General features: G+C 47.9%; 1 protein-coding gene across 3 annotated transcripts in view; it reads left to right on the forward strand.

The window, feature by feature from the left end:
• The first annotated feature begins 10,222 nt into the window (after nt 1-10,222).
• The window catches only part of CAMK2B (calcium/calmodulin dependent protein kinase II beta), a 133,830-nt gene continuing 126,821 nt past the window's right edge, over nt 10,223-17,231 (forward strand). For all 3 annotated transcript variants that reach the window (XM_081843400.1, XM_081843401.1, XM_081843402.1), the window contains exon 1: nt 10,223-10,402. In XM_081843400.1, the coding sequence (XP_081699526.1) occupies nt 10,338-10,402 (65 nt within the window). In that variant the 5' untranslated portion in view covers nt 10,223-10,337. The remainder of the gene's footprint in view (nt 10,403-17,231) is intronic.

Here is a 17,231-nt window from a genome sequence, read left to right on the forward strand (position 1 = left end):
CCTTTCCCTTCCATTCAACTCCTCCTGTGTGTATCTTTGATTTGTGGGCCTGTTGCAGGGGGCTATTTTATTATTAATAACATGAGCAGAAGAGAATAATTGTCGGGAAAGCAAGCTAAAAATGTAGTAAATTTACGGTAATTTTTTTGTCAAGGTTGTGATAGATTTCTTGATCGCATTAGCCGTGGCCCATCGACACAAAAGCAACAAAGCAAATCAATTACCCCCCACTTCTATTACACAACGGATTGGCACTATCAAAACAGCAACAAAATGGAGCTGCAAATGTGCCGGTAAATAAAGACTTTGGAACATTATTCCAGCATCACTTTTCAGGGTGGTTCTAATCTATGTGAATAGCATTCCTACTATTGCAACTAACTGGATATTAATGGCAGATATGTAGATGGATGTACAGTATTACAGTCTAGCTGGCTTTATTGCCGTGATTCTCCACCAAGCCTTGGCCAAAGTGCTGAGAATTCTGTTAATGATCCCTAGCTTTGTACAATGCTCCGACTAGGGCAAAATGTGTATTATTAGAGTTTGGAAACGGCACTTTTTGTAGCTCTTTTAACAAGAGGAGTCTCCAGTATGAGGGCAGCCTTGGCTATGAGAAGCAGGCAAATAAGGAGTCCCAGGTAATTTAAGGCCTAGCTTATATAACCACTCATATTAGTTTTGACCCCTGATTTGACCATGTCTAAGGGGAGGTTGGAATGAGTCAGAAAGAGAAGCTGCAGCTGTTGGCAAGAAAAGGGGTTCTGCATTCCGCTTTCCAACCTGGGTGAAGTGATCGTGCCAAATAGTAACAAGTATTTTGGTTTTTTGCTTCTTCGTTTATTCTAAAACTCTGTATCCTGGTTCTCACCATCTAGTACCCTGAAGCGGCTATTGCTAAAGAGATGGCTGTTAACAATTGTACAGGAAAGCAGAAGACCTTAGGCTTGGGGAGCCAATGCAGCTCACCAGGCTTCTCAATATGGTCCCTGGAACACTTCTCCAGGCTTTGGGTCCTTGCTCTATGCCCTCCCCAGGTGGTTTGGCTTGGCTGGAATGTATCCCTGCTTGCATGTGTGTGCAGCGAGAGGGGGTTTGAAACCTTTGGCTTCTGATTGAGTGAAATGTCTGTAGCCTCCTGTACAGAGGGAGGAGTCGATTCCATTGCTCCCCCCACTTTTGTATTTTGTTTCTGCCCACTTTTTTTTTATATATAATATTTTATTAAGTTTTATCCAAGAAAGAAATTACATGAAAAAAACACACAGAACAAATAAACACTCAAGCAAATAAACATTCAAGCATAATACAAGAAGCAAACAATTAACATGTATGAAGAACAGAGAAAAAACAAGAAAAAAGAAAAAGAATAAAACACTAAAAAAAATTCAAAAAGTTAAAAATAATAACCCCTCTCTTTAATTTCTTACCGTCCATAAACTTATTTCTTTGACTTCCTCACACCCTCCTTTCTTGTATTCCAGTTTAGAATTAATTAGCAAATTCCTTCATTATTTGTTCCTGATTTTTATCTGATATCTATCCCTTCTCTCATATTCTTATTTTACCTTTTTTACTAGAACCTCTTCCTTTCAATGTCATCAACATTCAAAAATTTTACAATGTTTTTGTAGATAGATTTTAAATTTCTTCCAATCCTCTTCCACCAACTCTTCTCCCTGATCTCGAATTCTGCCCGTCATTTCTGCCATTTCCATTTAGTTCATTATTTGCATCTGCCACTCTTCCAAGGTGGGTAAGTCCTGAGTCTTCCAATGCTTTGCGATGAGTATTCTTGCTGCTGCTGTAGCGTACATAAAGAAAGTTCTATCCTTCTTTGACACCAATTGGCCAGCCCACTTTTGCCTGTAACCCCATGCACCACTGACATGCAGATCCTGAAAGGCCTCAGGCGGAAAAAGACTTCCACTCCACCTCATTCTACAGTAAAGTGTAGTCAGCTGTCCATTCTGTTTGCCAGAAGAAACAGAAGGCCCTCCATGCATGAAACCAGGGGCAAGTAGTGATTATAAAGACACAGAGAGCTGCGATAGCTCTGTTGGTAGAGCATGAGACTCTTCATCTCAGGTTTGTGTGTTCGAGCCCCACTTTGGCCAAAAGATTCCTGCATTACAGGGGGTTGGACTCGATCACCCTTGTCGTCACTTTCAACTCTCCAATTCTCTGATTCTGTACCAAGAAGAAGGAATGTGGGTGGCGCTGTGGTCTAAACCACTGAGCCTCTTGGGCTTGCCGATCAGAAGGTTGGCAGTTCAAATCCGCACAACGGGGTGAGCTCCTGTTGCTCGGTCCCAGCTCCTGCCAACCTAGCAGTTCAAAAGCACGCCAGTGCAAGTAGATAAATAGGTACCGCTCCAGCGGGAAGGTAAATGGCGTTTCCGTGTGCTCTGGTTTCCGTCAGTGTGTTCTGTTGCACCAGAAGTGGTTTAGTCAAGCTGGCCACATGACCTGGAAAGCTGTCTGTGGACAAACGCCGGCTCCCTCGGCCTGAAAGCGAGATGAGTGCCGCAACCCCATAGTCACCTTTGACTGGACTTAACCATCCAGTCAAAGGATGGACTTTTTTACCTTTTAAAAAGAAGAAAGAGGTGCTATCTTAAGGCAGTGATAGGGAACAGCCCTCCAGATAGTGTTGGATTACAGAATGTTGGCTGCCTCTGGTGAGAGTTGAATGGTAACTGGCTATCTGTCTCTGTTTAAAGAAATCAGAACTTCTAAAACTCAGGAGCATGAATGTGCCCTTCCCCACTGTTCCCCCCCCTCGATAGCAGTACCTCATCAAATACTTTTTTTGCAGCACCAGTGTTCAAAAGCTTGAGAACAATAATCTAAAAACACCAAACTACAATAGACTCCTAATACACCAAATACTAAAAATCAAGCTATTCACAATTTCACTTCACACAAAGCCTACAGGCTATGGGAGGGGCTTCAACTCAGCAGAAGAACACCTGTTTTGTCTGCAAAATGTCAATTCCGGACATAGAATTGTAGGGTTGGAAGGGACTCCAAGAGTCATAGAATCCGACCCCCTGAAATATTAGCAAACCTATCAAAAGGAACATCAGTAATGGGGCTGGAAGGCCGCCTCTCTGTCCAAGAACCCAGAGCCTCAAAGAATAGGTATACTGAGACAGATGACCCAATAAACTGCTTGCTTCTTTCTAGGGAGCTCCATAATGTTGGTGCCACCCGCAAAGGTCCTGTGCTCAGCTCCCCATTGACCTAGCTTCCTGTAAGGGCAGATTCTGAAACAAAGCTTGCTCTCCGTGGAGAGGGAGCAAGATATGGAAGAAGGTGCTCCTTTAGGTCACTGGACAAGGTTTGTGCTGGAAACAAACAAAAAAAGCAATTCTTTTTGAGCTGATGCCACAGAAGTGTACATCTGCTGAGCGAAGGCAAGAAAAGCAGGACGGAGTGTGCCTTCCAAGACCCAAGCAGCCGTGGGCTTGCAAAAGAACGACATTTGAACAAGACTCTCCTCTTTATTTGTGAGGTGGGATAAGGAAGCAAAGTCCCCTTGACCGACTTGAGTGAGGATGAAATGTTTGCACAGATTTCTCCCCTCTGTCTTGGGAAGGATTTGGGGGACAGGATGATTTCTTGGGTCAAAGCTGTGCTGCCGCAGTCTTCCTCTGGTAATACCCAGCTGCACTTTTACCTCCCAGAAACCAAGCGATGATGATCGTTCGTTTCTGGTTAGTTAGAACAAAAATATCTGCCAGCAACAAGCAGCCCCCACAAACGCCCACGGTGCCCATGGCAACAGCAGCACCAGGCAGCCATGGGCAGGGATGCTGCGGAGGGGGGGGGGCTGCGTTTGCTCCGGCATGGAAGGTGCCATCGTCTCCTGTTCAGAGAGATTCTGGGTTTCTGTGGGCTCCATTTTTCACCACTTGCCTTGTGCTGCTCAGCCAGGGTTCAAGATGATGGGCTCAAGAGACTGATGTTCTTCTGACAGCTTGACTGAACGCAGCGACATTAAAACTCACAATTGAATGGCCTCCTTGCCTCTCAGACAGTGTCACCTTTGAGCACCAAACAAGGGGCTCCATCAGCAAGAATCAGACCCCAGGACCTTTTGCCTTTCTGCCTCAGTGCACAATTTCTTTCCTAGCTTCCTCACTGTAACTGGCACTGGGAAAATACATGTCTAACAACAACAACAACATTTTTTCCAAACCTTTAATACATATTTAATTACCACCATTCTTTCTAAAACCTATGAACTTTCCCTCCATCCCCCCATGATTTCCCAATTTCCCCTTATCATTCCTAACACCCCTCTTCAATCTAAATTGTTTTTCACCACTGTTCATAGTTTGAATCCTACTTATCTGGCTATTATGTCTTAAAGTATTCTACAAAATTGTTCCATTGCTCCTTTAACACTGACTCCTCCTGATCTCTGATTTTTGTTGTCGGACTTACCAACTGCACGTATTCTGTCAGTTAGTTCTGCCACTCTTCCTTAGTTCGTATTTCTTTGTCTTCTTCTTTTGTGCATGTATTACTGTTGCCACTGTTTTCGTGTATAGAAATAGATTGAGCAACTTCTTGGGAATATCCATTATTCCTAAAAGCAAAGCCTCTGTTCTTGTTTTTGTTAATGTCAGCTTAAACATCTCCAGTTCATCATAGATCACCTCCCAGAATCCTTTGGCCTTTTTGCATTTCCACCACATGTGGAAAATTGTACCTTCCATCTGTGGACACTTCCAACATGCATTCAAACCATTTTTATACATCCTGGCAAATTTACTTGAGGGGAAATTATCTAAAGATGATCTACAGATAGTATCTGATAAAATACATGTCATATTCTTCCATCAGCAGCATTATAACCAAAGACACCAATGGTTTGCTGGGCAGCTTGCAATATCTATCTATCTATCTATCTATCTATCTATCTATCTATCTATCATCTATCTATCTATCTATCATCTATCTATAACTGCCTTTCATCTGAAGATCTCAGGATGGTTCACAAGATAATCATTGGCTTGCTTTGGGTAAACCTACCAAAATTAATGGACCTAAGCTTGTCATGGACCTACACCTGCTCTACACATTTAAAGCAGTATCATACCCACTGAAAACAGTCACGGCTTCTCCCAAAGAGTCCTGGGAACTGTAGTTTGCTAAGGTGCTGAGAGTTGTTAGGAGACCCTCTATTCCCCTCACAGAGCTATAGTCCTCAGAGTGATATAACAAGTGGTTTAACCATCAACCCCTCTTCACAGGGAACTCTGGGAACTGTAGCTCCTATCTTTAAAAAAATAATAATAATATTTATTCAAAATTTTAAAGGTTACAAAAAGAAAAAAGAGAAAAAATAAAAATAAAAAAGACAGAAAAAATACAATCAATTAAAAATAAAAAAGAACAAATTGAACCTTTACATAGCTTTCTTTCCTTTACTTATTTCCTTGACCTCCTCACACCTCCCATTTTTGTATTCTAATTCAAATTGTTATTTCAGCAAATCCTTCCAACCTTGTTTTTATCTTAATAATTTGTCTTAATATACTGTAATTTTACGTTCTCTCTTTCATCAATTCATTTTTACTTAATCCTTTATGTCATTTCTGCCAAAACCACATAATTTTCTTTTTCCAACATCTTTCTAACAATCCTTAATTTTACAATATTTTTGAAGATAAGCTTTACATTTTTTCCAATCTTCTTCCACCGACTCTTTTCCTTGGTCCCGGATTCTGCCAGTCATCTCAGCCAGTTCCATGTATTCCATCACCTTCATCTGCCATTCTTCCCGGGTGGGTAGATCTTGTGTTTTCCAATACTTTGCAATAAGTATTCTTGCTGTTGTGGTGTACATAAAAAAAGTTCTATCCTCCTTTCGCACCAATTGGCCGACCATGCCCAAGAGAAAGGCCTCTGGTTTCTTCTGGAAGGTATATTTAAATACCTTTTTCATTTCATTATAGATCATCTCCCAGAAGGTCTTAATCCTTGGGCATGTTCACCAAAGGTGAAAGAATGTGCCCTCAGTCTCTTTACATTTCCAACATTTATTATCGGGCAAATGATAAATTTTTGCAAGCTTGACTGGTGTCAAGTACCACCTGTAAATCATTTTCATTATATTCTCTCTTAAGGCATTACATGCCGTAAACTTCATACCTGTGGTCCATAACTTTTCCCAGTCAGCCATCATAATGTTATGTCCAACATCTTGTGCCCATTTAATAATAACAGATTTAACCATTTCATCTTGTGTATTCCATTTCAACAGCAAGTTCTTGACAAATTCTTAGTTTTAGGATCTAACGAACTGTAGCTCCTATCAACTCTCAGCTCCCTTTTCAAACTACAGTTCCCAATATTCTTTTTTGGGGGGGAGCCATAGCTATTAATTAAGGTGGTGTAATTAAGTAGATGTGGCCTGAGTATGACCAACGCTGGAAACAATGCAGTGTTCCTGGCATCGCAAAGAAACCTACCTCGGCTTGTTTAAAGTGTGTGAATCAACTTGGTTGCATTAATTGTCCAGAACTGCTGGATCTGTAGGCACTATTGGGCAGCTCACCTGTGCAGTGTAAACGCAGAGAATCATAGGGCTGGAAGGGACCCAAAGGTCATCTAGTCCAACCCCTTACAATGCAGGAATCACAGCTAAAGCATCCATGAAAGATGCCCATGGAAAGATGTTCTCCTCCACTCAGACTGTTCCTCCATCTAGTCCGGTAGCTTTCACGCCACTTTCTCCCTGACCCTTCTAACTGAAGATGCCAGTATTGAACCTGGGACCTTCTGCTGTATATTGATCCCAAACAAACTTAAATGCATTTGAGTATCCAAAAATTAGCTTGCAATGTAGCTGTGTGTGCTGCTCTGGAGCTAGAGAGACCCCCAGTCACCTACCCTGTTAATGAAGCCCTGACAAAAGAACCAGAGTTTATTTTTTCCTTCTTTCTGAAGGTCAGCTTAAATGTGCATCTTGGCATATAGATCAACATGTATATCTTATGAAGATTTGTGTCATGGATCTTCTGGGTCTTTTAAATACCTAGCAATCCCACCGCTTTCAGAAATTCAAGGAATGGCACCGGGTTCTGCGATGCATTAGCTGAGAAAGGTAACAGCGTCACTAAAAGCAAACAGCCCAGAAATGTGCTCCAGCGGGCAAATGTGGCCTGTAAACCGAAGCATGGCCACAGATCTCTGCCTTTCATGGCACCAGCATTTTTATTAACTATTCAAGTCATCCTCCCTGTTTTCCAGCAAAGATCTAGGGAACCCTTGGGTTCCGTGAACAGCCCCAAGGGCTGCGGTTTTGTACACCTCCAACCTCAGGCACTTTGTTCGTCTCTCCAGTGTTCCCCAGGCACTGCCATTCCAAAAGTGGAAGTAAAGGTAAAGGGACCCCTGACCACTAATATGCAGGCTAGTCCAGTTGCATCCTGGAACCTTAAATCCTTCAAAGATGGATGTTCAGAACCAGTCTATATCAAAGTAACTATTAAATAAATTGCTAAGCACCAGTTTTTGTGTGTGTGTGGGGGGTTTTTTTGGGGGGGAGACACAAAGGGAGGGGGATTCTGCAGAATATCAACATGTTTCGGGATTTAATAATAAATGATTGATTGAAAAACCACTGCTCTGTATGAATTAAACCCAGTCCCAGCTCTGCAGTTCAAACCCTAAATGCATTTTTTCATTTAGCAAATACTGCACAGACCTTCCTCTTATAATGGCAACAGAAGCAATGAGAGTGGGTTCCCCCCCCTACCACTGCCACCACCCACATGCTTCTCGTAGCATCTCGACGTAGTAAAAAAAATAAAAAATCATAGGTCAAGGAGGCTACCTATTGTGTAAAAGCTGTTGGGTGATGGATTTGAATGCTGGATTTGAAGTTGGAAGAGACCCCGAGGGTCATCTAGCCCAACCCACTGCAATGCAGGAATCTCGGTCCCCCATCCAATTTGAAACCACACCAGGCGCTGCTTAGCATTGCAAATAACTAGCAATTTTATTGCTGCACCACTAGGAGGATAAGTACCGTAAATGACAAACTATAATATGCATGTCTGCATACATTACTGTGGTCAATGTTCCCCAACCTTTTCAGAACAAGGGCCCAGCTTTAGCGAAAAGATGCATCTGGGCACCCACTTTTTAAATTTTGCACCATATATTTTGTACAGTGGTTGCCGTTGCGACCCACCTTTGGACAGGTTACAACCCACTAGCAGGCCCCGAACCACCAGCTAAAGACCAGTGTTTTAGGTGACGTGACATCTCTGGCTATTATTCTACGACGTTACTTGTAAGAATGTAAGAAAGCCCTGTGCTAGATCAGGCCAGCGGCCTAACTGGTCCATGATCCTGTTTCCATAGCAGCAACTGGAACTGCAGCGCCAGGAAGAGCAAATCCAGCCATCATCCCTGTAATGATGGCAGTAAAGCCATAGGCGGATTCCCATCTATAAAGGAGTGGTTATTACAGTCTCCAATGCAGTGGGCAGTGGCAGAGGCTCTAACTTGCGGGCAGGAAATGGTCTTTGGATCTGTGGAGCCTCCATCTGAAGGGTGTTTAAGAGAACATGACTGTCAGGGGTGCAGAACCTCTAGATCTCCAGGTGTCCATTGATATTAATCTGTATCCCACCTTTTATCCAAGGAGCACAAGGTGGCAAACACACTGCTCCCTCTCTCCATTTTATCCTCACAAAACAACCCTGTGAGGTAGGTCAGGCCAACAGATGGTAAGTAGCCCAAAATCACCCAGTAGGCCTTCATGGCAGAATGGGGATTTGAACCCTGGTCTCCAAGGCCATAGTCTAATATTCTAACCACTACACCATGCTGGCTGTTGGGCTACAACTCCCATCGCTTTTGAGCATTGGCTAAGCTGCCTGGGGTTTATGGGAGTCCAACCATCCCTGGAGTGCTGAAGGCTTCCTATCTGTGATGTTTATATTCGCAGTGGGACTCCAATGGACGCGCACAGAGGGTTGTCTCCGAATTGGACCCGGGAAAGATGAGAACGGAGCAAAAACATGGTCCGTGGTGCCCTAACTGAAAACCTGGGTTGTGACTGCAAAGTGCAAACCTCAGCGCACTTACTGGGGAGTAAGTCCCACTGAGCACAGTGAGCCTTAAAAGGTAAAGGGACCCCTGACCAATAGGTCCAGTCGTGGATGTCTCTGGGGTTGCGGCACTCATCTCGCTTTACTGACCGAGGGAGTCGGCGTACAGCTTCCAGGTCATGTGGCCAGCATGACTAAGCCGCTTCTGGCAAACCAGAACAGCGGACGGAAATGCCGTTTACCTTCCCGCCGGAGTGGTACCTATTTATCTACTTGCACTTTGACATGCTTTCGAACTGCTAGGTTGGCAGGAGCAGGGACCGAGCAACGGGAGCTCACCCCGTCGCGGGGATTCGAACCGCCGACCTTCTGATCTCGGTCCTAGGCTCTGTGGTTTAACCCACAGCGAGTAAAGAAGCTTAGGATCGCGCCGTAAAAGTGGAAGTAGGTATCCCTCAGGAGGGACCTGTTTGGGCCTTAGATGATGAATTGCGCTTCTCTCTCTCACTCACTCATCCGCGCGCGCGCACCCTCCAAGTTATCTTCCCAACAGCCCTGCGAAGTAGGCTGCCAACCAGAGAAGTGGGTGGGCGCGTAACTGCAGAGGGCAGGGGAGTGGTTCTGATTGGGCTGGTAGCGAGGCTGGTAGAACTCGGGGCGGGCGGCGCACGTGGGGAACGGCCCCTTGGTTGCGCGCGGCAGTTCCCCGAGGCAGGTGCGGGCGGACCGGGGTTGGGGAGAAAGAAAGAGGGAACCCGCGAGGTCCGAGCGAGCTGCTTCCTCGAGCTGCGGGCGATCCCGACTCCCCCCCCCCCCCGCCACCACCTGCGCCGCCCCGTCGAGGCAGAGCAGCGCGCTCCGCTTGGGCGGCGCCGGGGAAAGGGGCTGCAGCGACGCCCCCCCTCCTCCGCCCGGGGGCGGCTGGTGCGCGGTAGGGTGGATCGCCCTCCCCCGAGGCTGCCGCTTGCCGGCGGCCCTCCCCTGGCAGCTCTCCCGGGCTCTGCCCAGTGCCGGGATCGCTGTTCGCCGAGGAGCTTCGCTCGCTCGCGTTGCAGGAGCCGCCTTCTGCCGCACGCAGCGGGCTGGGCGTCTCTCTCTCTCTCGCTCACCCCCGATCTGAAGCGGCGTCGCCCCCCCTCCCTCCTCCTCCCCGCCTGCCAGCCAAGCTCGCGCCCCCGCCCCTCCTCCCCCCGCTGCCAGCCGGAGCCCAAGCCGGAGCGGAGCCCGGGCGGCTCATTGCGGAGCGAAGCTGCAGCCGCGATGGCCACGACCGTGACCTGCACCCGCTTCACCGACGAGTATCAGCTGTACGAGGAAATTGGCAAGTAAGGAGCCGGCGCCTCGCACGGGCACGGGATGGGCGGGAGAGGAGACGCGCAGGGGCGATCCCCCCCCCAGCACCCTCCCCCCCCACCCTAAAGCAAAGACGGATCCCCCCCCCCACTCCCCACTCGCCGCTTCGGGGTTTGCGTCGGGGCCTGGACGGCTAACCGGCTGCCTGCCCCCCGGCTTGCAGTCTGGGAGGCCCGGCCGGGGGCTGGCTAGGGAGAGGCGGGCCTGGGGGCGCGGGAGGCGAGCAGCGGGGCGGCGGCAGCCCCTTCCCCAGCGTGGCTCGTGGGGGGTGGGGGATCTGCCGAGAGAGAGAGGGGGGGTCCTGGAGAGAGTGAGGGGCTCGCCCGCGCTGCGCAGCCATGACGCACGCTGCGGAGCCCCACCAGGCAACAATCGGATGCGTGGGGGCGGGCGATCCCTCTCCAGCCCGCGATCCTTTTTTGGGGGGGGGGGGAAGCGCCTTTCTCTCGGTCCCGCCGCCGCCCTGCCGCTTCCCTCCGTCGAAGATCGATTTCCCGGCGGCGGCGAGGAAGGAAGGAGAGGGGTGGCTGCGGAGGGTTGCGCCTTCACTGCAGTGCTGCTGCTGCTGCTGCTGCTGGGCTCTCCAGCCGGGAGAACCGCTTGCTCGCCGGGCTCCCGCGGGCGCGCAGCAAAAGCACGTGGCGGCGGGGCGGGTAGCCCCCGGGGGAGAAAGGGAAGGGATCGCTACGGCGATCGGATGTTCTTTGGCAGCGGCTCGGGCAGTTGGCTGTGCGGGGTGGGGAGGGGGAAACACGCGGGGGGCTCCCCCTCGCCGGGAGGTGCGCTCTCTCCGCCCGCGCGCTTACGAGTGCGTGGGCTGCGGAGTGGGGAGGCGGCGTGGGGAGGGGAGGGGAGGGGAGGGGGGGAGGGGGAGCTGGCTGGCTGGCGAGCTGGTTGCCTGGCTCCACGCTGGGGAGCGGGGGTGGCTGGCAGCGCGTCTGCCTGGCGAGGAAAAACCGAGGGGAGGGTGGAGAGGAAGAAGCGGGGTTGCTCTTTGCTGGGGGGGGGGGAACACACGACACCTGAAAGGCGAGGGGGAGGAAATGGCGATTGGAGGAGCGGAGAAGAAATAATGCGTGGATCGGGGGGGGGGGTTGGGAGTAGTACTTGCCTCTTGCTCAGATCCGGTCCGGGCCTTGGAGCGGGTGTATTGCGTAAGAGTGGGGAGGGGTGGGGAGCCTACTCGCCCATTGGTGCAGTCTTACCTTCCTCCTTTTAAAGGAGAGGTGCCGCCGGCGTAAATCAGCCCGCTCTACTCTCCTTGCTCACTAGTGGGGGGACTCTGCACATGCTCGGGGGCACTCTCCAGCCTGCCTAGATGTCTCTTGGGAAGGGGTAGTCCTGGCGGAATGGGATAACGGGAAGCTTGGCGTTGATACAGCCAGGGCTCGGCCACCCGGCTCCAGGGATGGTGGCATCTCTGCAGCGGGAAAAGCCAGCCTATTGCTGGGGTGTGAGACAAGTCCGTATTCCAGGCATCCTTTGCTAGGTGTTGCAAGCTTTCTCCAGCAGCCTGGCTGCTGGCCAGGCCGGCTGAGCTTTGTGTGTGTGCTTGGCATTCTGCACAGTTTTGAAGCTTGGGTTTCCTCTTTGCCTGCTGCTCCTGAACAGGCTCCATGCCCTATAATAAGATGTTGCAAGGAGTGAGCCTTGCAGAGAGTGTCCGGCCATGAACAGCTCCAGACATGATAAAAGTGGGAACTGGGAAGAAGATAGAGACCTTCAAAATAGCGCTTCTGGACGAAACCACTGTTGTCTACAGTGGCCTGTCAGATGTCTCTTTAGGGATCCACAAGCTGGATGTGAGGGCAATTGCTTTTTTGCTGCTGTTCTTCCTAATCAACTGGTATTCAGAGCCATGTTGCATCTAAACTTGGAGGTACCATATAGTCAGCTGAACTAGCAAGCTCAGTGTATTTGCCTAATCCCAATTTAAAACCAGTGGCTACCACCACACCTTGTGGCTGCAATATTATCCACTATGTAAAGAAGTACTTCCTTTTGCCTGTCCTTAGGGGTGGTAGGGACTGTCAATTTCGGTTCTCACAGCTTCTCATTTCTCCAGCCTTTGGTTCATCACATGTCTGCTGCAGCAATTCATGAATTTTCTTTTTAAAAATCCTCTTGAATATTTTCCAGAATTTTTAGTGTAGATTTATCCTAATAAATGCATTTTTAAAAATACTAATATCCATCTTGTTGACTAACAACTCTTTCTAATATGCATTTTTTTGTATGCTGTTTTCACTAATATATTCATTCTTATGCACACTTTTACCTAATCTATGTGCATTTTTGTAAACATTTGTTGGATGGAGCATTGCAAAAGTTGGATAAGTGCAGATTTCGAGGGATGGCTATGTTTCAGTTCTCATATTATTTCAGAAAACGTGACTTTGATAATTTTGGCTTTAAATGTGAACTGAATCTTAAGTTCTCCCGCACCTGCCTCTCTTGAATCACCAGCCAATCAGCTTCATGGGATTACTCCCCTGGTCCTGGTATTCTGACCATCCCCCCTCCTTAGTCACTAAAGCATCTTGTTGAATGGACACTAATTGGTGAGCATAGGCATGCAGCTCAGTAATATGTTGAGCAGCTCTTGGACATGCCAATACTAATTTAGGATTGCCATCTTTTGAACTGACCTCTGTGACTGTGCCTAAAGAGTAATTTGGTCTTCAGGAATTAGAGGGTGAAGTTTTTTGATTTTTTTTTTTAATGGTACCAGCAGATTAAACTGCTCTTAGAGGATGCAGGAGCAGGTCAGGCTATTTTTTCCCTGCAATCCTAGATCAAAAGTATTGGGGAAAAACAGAAAAGGAAGCACCTGCATTTACTAAATGTTCTGTTCTTAAGGTGCTACTAGACCTGCTTTTCATGCCTGGGCTCAGACCTGGGACACCTGAGTCAATAATTAAGGTGAGAGGGCTGCTAAGTGTGTTATGCCCATTGAGTAACAGTTGTCAGCACCCCACAATCTTTGGAATCAGTGGGTCTGAGTTGCAGGCACCTGCAAACTCCCATGACTCAGAGCACACGTGTATTTGAGGAAGTGTCATAGGTTAGTATGGGCTTGCATTCAGAAGGGCCCATATTTTATCCCTGGCATCTCCATCGAGGATTTGTCTGAAATCCTGGAGAGCCTCTGACAGTCAGTGTAGACAACACTGAAGAAGATAGGCCGATCCTCTGAAGTTACTGTAAGGCGGATTCCTCACTCTGTACTTAATGCATCTCATTTTGCAACGGTGAATTGAGAGGCTCTCAAATGTGGAAGGCCATATTCCCTAGGCCTGCCTTCCTGGTACACCTGGCTGCCAGCAGGTTGCTGTTCTTCCTAGAAACTGAGGGGGGATATTGTGTTTCTGGACACAGCCCAAATCTGCCTTTCTTTTAGCATCTTTGTGATGCAGCTCCTTCCTTCCTTCTTCCTCCCAGTTGATGTCTGCATTAATAAATCTTATTCTGGGCTCCCACAGCTATGAGTGAAGTGGGGACCAAAGGCGACACCTTTATAGAGGGCGGGATTCTCTTAGGGAAATCGAACGGACTTAGGTGGGTGGCTACACAATTTCAGTAGCATCCGCAGAAGTTTTAAGACTTAAGGGTAATTAGGCCGCATCCTCTTAATTCAAGAATTGGATTCTGTTCAGGATCGAGAGACTAAGCCTGTATCTGTCCATTTTCTGAAATACTCTCCCATTCAACACTTGTACTCTGCTGCCAGCTCCAGAGAGACATCTTAGTCTGTTACAGGAAACCCATAAAGAGTTCTCTAGCATTTTAGGCTATTAGATATATTACGGCATAAGCTCTGATGGACTGGAGCCCACTTCATAAGAAGCCTATTACCCACTTCCTCCTTGTTAAGAGCACTGCTGATTTTGTGGTTTTGGTCTTCCCCGTCTCCTGTATCAGTCTCTTACTCTTCTTGATTATTTTGCCATAATTATATTTGATTCTTAGACTGTGGGTTGTTGTTGTTTTTGTCCGCAATAGTAGTGCTGTTAGCTATATCTGTTATTGAGTGTAGAATCCCAGGTGGATTTCTCCAGAACTCTGCGCTTTCATCAGAAAAAGAAAAAACCCCGTTTCCAAATCTGGAAGAACTTTAATGTGACGGGTGGAGGGAAAGGCCTGTGATTTGCATTAATCTCACAAGCCGTGATATGGGATGACAGTACTGTATCAACTATATCCTGTGGTCTTCAGTGCTTGGAATTTCTCCCTCAGAGGAACAACGTTGCTGGCATCCGTCATTCAGGAGTTTGCCATTTCACATTCGGAACCTTTTCACCTAGGATAATATTCACTGCTCTTTGCCTTTGGGAGCTAAATTAATTTCCTCTCTACTAACCACTGAAGAATAGAGACTCCTGCAGTCCCAGAGCTATTTCATAAATAACTTGGCTCTTTGGTCTTCTCCTCCAGGCTTCTGCGACCCCATCTTAACTATTTGCGGCATGTGTTTTGTGTTGTAGTTCGCTGAATGTGTGCAAGCACAAGGGAGGGAGAGAACTGAGGAGTAAGAAAATGAAAAAAGCATCCCACAAGTTGGCCACACCAGAAGCATGGCGACAAAGAATTGGCTCCTGTCAGATACGGCCTAGATCAGGCTTCCTCAAACTGGGCCCTCCAGATGTTTTGAGACTACAGTTCCCATCATCCCTGACCACTGGTACTGCTAGCCAGGGATCATGGGCGTTGTAGGCCAAAAACATCTGGACGGCCCAGTTTGAGGAAGCCTGGCCTAGATGGTGTCTTCCAGATGTTGCTGGAGGACTACAACAGCCAAAGGCCAGAGATTATGGGAGTTGTAGTCTGGCAACATCTGGAGGGTACCACTTGGGTTGCTTCTGGCTCAGATCAAAATGTGCAATTAGGTGCAGATCTTTCCCCTTGCCAGTTGCCATTACTTTTTTGTCCTAACCCCAGAGCCAGCCCAGCCATTGATGAAGGAGGGCAAGGCCTCTGACTCGGGTGTTAGAAGCCCCCCAGGCAGCAGTCCTGCAGGTGAACCATCACCATCTGTGCTGATTTCAGGCAAGATCAGAGTCATATGGGGCGAGATCTCGCCCCAAATTGGCACAATCTTGCCTGAAATTGGCACCGCCTGGCAGGGCGCATGGTGGCGGCAGAGCAGGTGGTGTTGGCAGCAGCAGATGTGGTGGCAGGAGGAGCAGCAACAGGGCGGGATGGCTCTTCCTGTTTAGCCTCAGGCGGCAAAATGGATTGCGCCACCCCTGCCTAATCCCTCCCCTTAGGGTCACCAGGTCACAGTGCTACAGTATTTATTTATTCTTGGGGTTTTCACACCAATTTCCCGCTGCAGGTGGCTTACAAAGTTTTTAAAAATGAATCGGACAAAATATCATACAAATCCAATACAATAAGATGGCAGCAGTGCAGATCAATACAGCAGGGAGACACGAATGAGAAAGCACATCAAACGCTTGCCTCAACAGAAAAGTCTTTATTTGGTGACAAAATACGAGCAATGACAGGCCAAAGTTAATCTGTCTAGGAGGCGATTTCTATAGCTTGGATGCCACCATAGAGAAAGCCTTTTTTCTTGACCCAGAGCCAATGACAGGCACAGAAGCCAACTACTTCTGTCCACATCCTCTCCCCAACTTTTGAGTTCTCCAGGGGGCAACACTGAGATTAGCTGGAGAGGTTGTAAGGCTGACCTAGAGCAGACTGAGGTTGGTGGGACACTCAAATGCAGTAGCCTCCACTGAGTAATATGGTACGAGAGGACAGCTCCCTGCCCCAAGGAGCCTGCTGTTTAAATTCCAAAGCAGGGAAAACAAAGAAAGGGAATGGACATAAGGAGAGCTGTGCTGGATCATTCCAAAGGCCCATCCAGTCCAGGATTCTGTTCCTACAGTAGCCAACCTTTGGAAAGCCTCCAACCAGGATCTGAAGGCTGTAGCACTCTTCTCAAGTTCCCTTTGAAGTCACTGGTTTTCAGAGGCATATTGCCTTGTACTGAACTTAGTAGAGCCACCATGCCTAGTAGAAATTGATATCTTAGTGGAGGCAGGAGTGAATGGGAGAGATTATTTCAGTTACATGTATGGGTGGTGCTGTGGTCTAAACCACAGAGCCTAGGGCTTGCCGATCAGAAGGTCAGCAGTTCGAATCCCCACAACGGGGTGAGCTCCCGTTGCTCGGTCCCTGCTCCTGCAAACCTAGCAGTTTGAAAGCACGTCAAGTGCAGGTAGATAAATAGGTACTGCTCTGGTGGGAAGGTAAACGTCATTTCCGTCTGCTGCTCTGGTTTGCCAGAAGCAGCTAGTCATGCTGGCCACATGACCTGGAAGCTGTCTGTGGACAAATGCCGGCTCCCTCGGCCAGTAAAGCGAGATGAGCGCCACAACCCCAGAGTCATCCGCGACTGGACCTAATGATCCAGTTTACCATTACCTTTATAGTAGTTCATGTATGGTCTCCAGACTTGCCTTCCTTTAGCTTCCTTTTAACCAGCTTCTGTGACACACCTTTCTCCAGAGTATACAGCTCTTCCTAAGCATGCATGCTGTGTAATTTCTTCAGAGTCTCCTCTCTAGTTAAGCCCATTCTTGATTCAGCTCCCTGTCTCCGCTGGCCTTTGCCTTAAGCTCCCTGCTCCTCCTCCTTCCCTTCTTTCTGATGCCTCTTTTCTCAGTCTGTTCCGTTCTCTGCTCCTTCTTTCGGGCAGCTTGCCTCTCTGTTCGGGCAACTTGCCTTTTCAACGTCTTTCCTCAGCCTGCCCCCTCTGCTCAACTGTGTGAAGTTTTGATTCCATCCGAACTG

This window comes from Podarcis erhardii (assembly GCF_964252035.2).
Source record: "Podarcis erhardii genome assembly, chromosome: 16".
In the NCBI taxonomy this organism is placed as follows: Eukaryota; Metazoa; Chordata; class Lepidosauria; order Squamata; family Lacertidae; genus Podarcis; species Podarcis erhardii.